Consider the following 4,184-nt stretch of genomic DNA (forward strand, 5'->3'; position numbering starts at 1 on the left):
TAGAAATCACAGAGAAGTTTTCACTCTTCTCTCCTGATGATTTGGACAAAAAACATATCTGGTGAACTCCTGAGTGTAGGGAAACCTGTAGTGAATGTCAGTGTGGTTGGGCATGTTGTGGTAAAAAGCCTTGAGTCCAGAATGCTTCTATAGCTGACTCACCCTCTTACCCAAACATTTAAATCTTATCTGTGCCTGGGAATCTTGCTGTCCCTGCAACCTATATCAGAAGACAGTTGTTATGAACCAGTAATATACCAATGTGATTAACAAACCATCTACTAAGAGAAGGTTTTTAAAACTTTTATTTTTAATGCAGCATCATTATGACTTATTTTCAGTGACTAAAGGAAATATTTTAAAAGGTAAGTCATTGTCCTTACCTTGAATCCAGGAATCAATTCCCCCCACCCCCAAGTCACAAATATTATGCTATTTAATATTATCTTAAATACAATTAATTGATATGAGTCCATGGGTGTGCGTGATATATATTCTTCTGATGTGAAAGAAAATATTACCATCCTCCACATACAGTCCTGAACTCTAGCACTTTAAACTTATTTTAAAAAATGATTTGTGCATATATCTACTTCATTTTTATTGATAATTGCATAAAATACAATCTGTGATTCATTTAGCTTCCTTTCTGATGGGCTTGAAGTTGTTTCTTACCTTTTGTCTACATGGAAAGGACTCTTTCATTATTGATATATTTCATTGTTTCCATAAGTAATCAGGTGAATAGATTGTGAATAAATATAATTTCCACTTTATTCAGAAGAAAATGACACAGAAGGTAAGGGATTACACACTGGTAAGTGGCACGTTAATGATCAAGCATATAGATTTGATCTCCAAATGGAGTATTCATTTCATAGTATTTCTTTCTTTGCAGATTAATTATTTCTAACCAATGCTTTCTCCCCATTGCCAGAAATAATGCAGCAAAATAACAGTGTAACTGAGTTCATACTATTAGGACTGACAGAAGATCTTATGAGACAGAAAATGGTATTTGTGATCGTCTTCATTTTTTATGTGGGAACGATGGTAGGGAATTTGCTAATTATTGTGACCATCAAGTCCAGCCGGACACTTGGGAGCCCCATGTACTTTTTCCTATTTTATTTGTCTCTTGCTGATTCCTGTTTTTCAACTTCCATAGCCCCCAGACTAATTGTGGATGCACTCTCTGCAAAAAGAATCATATCTTACAATGAGTGCATGACTCAAGTCTTTGCACTACATTTCTTTGGCTCCATGGAGGTCTTTGTCCTCATCCTCATGGCCGTTGATCGCTATGTGGCCATCTGTAAGCCCTTACATTACCCAAACATCATGAGTCAGCAGGTCTGCAACATCTTGATTGTTCTTGCATGGATAGGGGCTTTTATCCATTCTATAACCCAGATTATCCTGGCTTTGAGATTGCCTTTCTGTGGACCCAATTTGATTGATCATTACTGCTGTGACCTGCAGCCCTTGATGGAACTTGCTTGCATGGACACATATGTGATCAACCTACTGATGGTGTCTAACAGTGGGGCCATCACCACAACTGGTTTTGTGATTCTGATGATCTCATACATTGTCATCTTGCATTCCCTGCGAAACCACAGTGCAGAAGGGAGGAAAAAAGCTCTCTCTACTTGTACTTCCCACATCATTGTAGTAGTGTTATTCTTTGTTCCATGTATATTCATATATACACGCCCCCCAACCACTTTCGCCATGGACAAGATGGTGACCATATTTTATACTATTGGGACCCCTTTTCTCAACCCATTCATCTACACACTGAGGAATGCAGAAGTGAAAAATGCCATGAGAATGATATGGCATATCAAAATTACCTCTGAAGGCAAAAGATGAATTGAAGACTTTGGTTGATTACTTATTCTGTGCAGACATCAAATTTGATAGTGTATATCCTGACTTGCTCAATGCATTCAAATATAGTACACCTAATTTCCTTACTTTTTTCTGTACCTCTGCCCTCAAACTAGTAGCTTCCCTCATAATGCCAGCCTGGTTCTTACTTTTCCTGAGAGCTCAATTCTGATATTGCTGGTTATGAAATCCTCCTCAATCTCACTCTACACTCTAGTTTGATAAGGAGAAAGATATTTATATAATCACAACTGTTCAAACAGTGAGCATCCATAAATAATAGCCTGTTCTCTATGACTTGTAATTCTCTCTATAGCACATTTAAAATAAGGTATCCTGCTTTCTCTTGAACATATTCAGAGCAAAGGAATTAACTTTGTATGTCAAGAAATTATTTTCATTATATCATTAGTTTATCTTTAAAAAGTCCATTCTGGTGAATAAAAGGCCAAAAAGCTATATATATAAATATATGTAATTTTTCTTAATATTTTTTCTTGTTGTTTCTTTTGATTATTAAGATAACTGAGGCATTATGTATGGGATTTTTAAATGTAGTATTACAAAGGCCTGGAGATATTCAGCTAATTTCTATGATTGGTAAATAGGAGCTACAACGAGAAACTTCTACAAACTACGAGGGAAAGAGGTAAAATAATATATGTTGTCAAGACTGAGGAAGAATTTGCAATACACCATAAATACAACATATTTTCTGAGATTAAAGTACAGAAATGTAGAACTTATTTTAAAGGGAAAAAAAGTATATATTATTTCATATAAATTTGGGTTGTATCAGGGCGCCTGGGTGGCTCAGTCATTAACTGTCTGCCTTCAGCTCAGGTCATGATCCCAGTATCCTGGGATCGAGCCCCGCATTGGGTTCCCTGCACTGCGGGAAGTCTGCTTCTCCCTCTCCTACTCCTCCTGCTCATGTTCCCTCCATTGTTATATCTCTCTCTGTCAAATAAATAGAATATTTAAAAAATAAAAATAAATTAATTAATTAATTTGGGTTGTATCAGTGGAATAAAAGAAAATATGAGAGGCATTCAGAACTACTCACTATAATTGTCTCTAGTTAATGGAGTTAGAGAGACCCTACTTTTGCAGCAGGAAGCTGCTTTTCTTTCTCTCTCTTTCCTAGTAAAGGTGTAATGTGTATTGTCATGGTAGAATTACCAATAGAATTTTGATGGTCATAGTGAGCAGAGCAGATTAGCAGCCGTGCTTTGAATTTATGCATGCCAGGGGTTGTATCATGAACTATTAAAATTCATGGATTTCAGAGAGTACAAAAATACGAACTAAAGAGGATAGATGCAGCCCAATGTTTATAGCAGCATTATCTATAATAGCCAAATTATGGAAACAGCCCCAGAGTCCACTGAATGATGAATTGGATAAAGATGTAAATATATATATATATATCATATACCATAAATATATATATGCACACATATAATGGAATAGTATTCAATAAAAAAATGAGAACAAAGATCTTGCCATTTGCAATGACAAGGATAGAGCTAGAGAGTATTATGCTAAGTGAAACAAGTCAGAGAAAGACAAATGCAATATGATTTCACTCATTTAAAATAAAACTAAACAAATGAGTATAGGGAAAAACAGAGAAAGGGGGGCAAATTAAGAAACAGATTCTTAACTATAGGGAACAACCTGATTGTTACCAGAGGGAAGTGGGTAGGAGGATGGGTTAAACACATGATGGGGATATAAGAGTACACTTGTGATGAGCACTGGGTGTGTTATGTGTTGAATGACTCATTTGTATACCCAGAACTCTTATTACAATGTATGTTAACTAACAAGAATTTAAATGAAAACTAAAAATAAATAAATAAAATCATTGATTTCAGGGTATTCAAGGGTACCACATCCTCAGTAACTGTGACAAGATTCTATTTCATTTTTAATGCTGTTCCCCTGGAAAACCTTTTCAATACCAATAGTTTCCTCCTGTCAAAGATTATTTTATAATAAATTCATTAAAATACCATGTTTTCAGTGTTCTCACTACTCTTTGCTTTTGAGGACATTATGAAACTTAGTGACTGCACTAGTGTCCCAATGTTGGCATGTTTATGTACAAAAATTATACAGATATTATCGTTGTACAACTTGATTTTTTGATATACATATAATGTGAAAAGATCACCACAATCTAACTAATTAACATATCTGTCTTCTCTATATAGTTACTAGTGTGTGTATGTGCGTGTGTGTGTGTGTGTGTGAGAGAGAGAGAGAGAGAGAGAGAGAGAAGTTTT

General features: G+C 35.3%; 1 protein-coding gene across 1 annotated transcript; it reads left to right on the forward strand.

Annotated features, from left to right (window-relative positions):
• The first annotated feature begins 942 nt into the window (after positions 1-942).
• On the forward strand, positions 943-1,875 carry LOC112829586 (olfactory receptor 4C11-like). The gene has a single exon (XM_025879260.1). It carries the CDS (start codon positions 943-945, stop codon positions 1,873-1,875), a length of 933 nt encoding a protein of 310 aa, XP_025735045.1.
• Positions 1,876-4,184: the final 2,309 nt, after the last annotated feature.

The sequence above is a fragment of the Callorhinus ursinus genome, unplaced genomic scaffold (genome assembly GCF_003265705.2).
Source record: "Callorhinus ursinus isolate GAN/ISIS: 27379988/994484 unplaced genomic scaffold, GSC_fseal_2.0 scaffold21, whole genome shotgun sequence".
Lineage (NCBI taxonomy): Eukaryota > Metazoa > Chordata > Mammalia > Carnivora > Otariidae > Callorhinus > Callorhinus ursinus.

Excerpts from the sequence above, each read along its gene's own strand:
- LOC112829586 (XM_025879260.1), top strand. The coding sequence starts at position 943 with ATGCAGCAAAATAACAGTGTAACTGAGTTCATACTATTAGGACTGACA.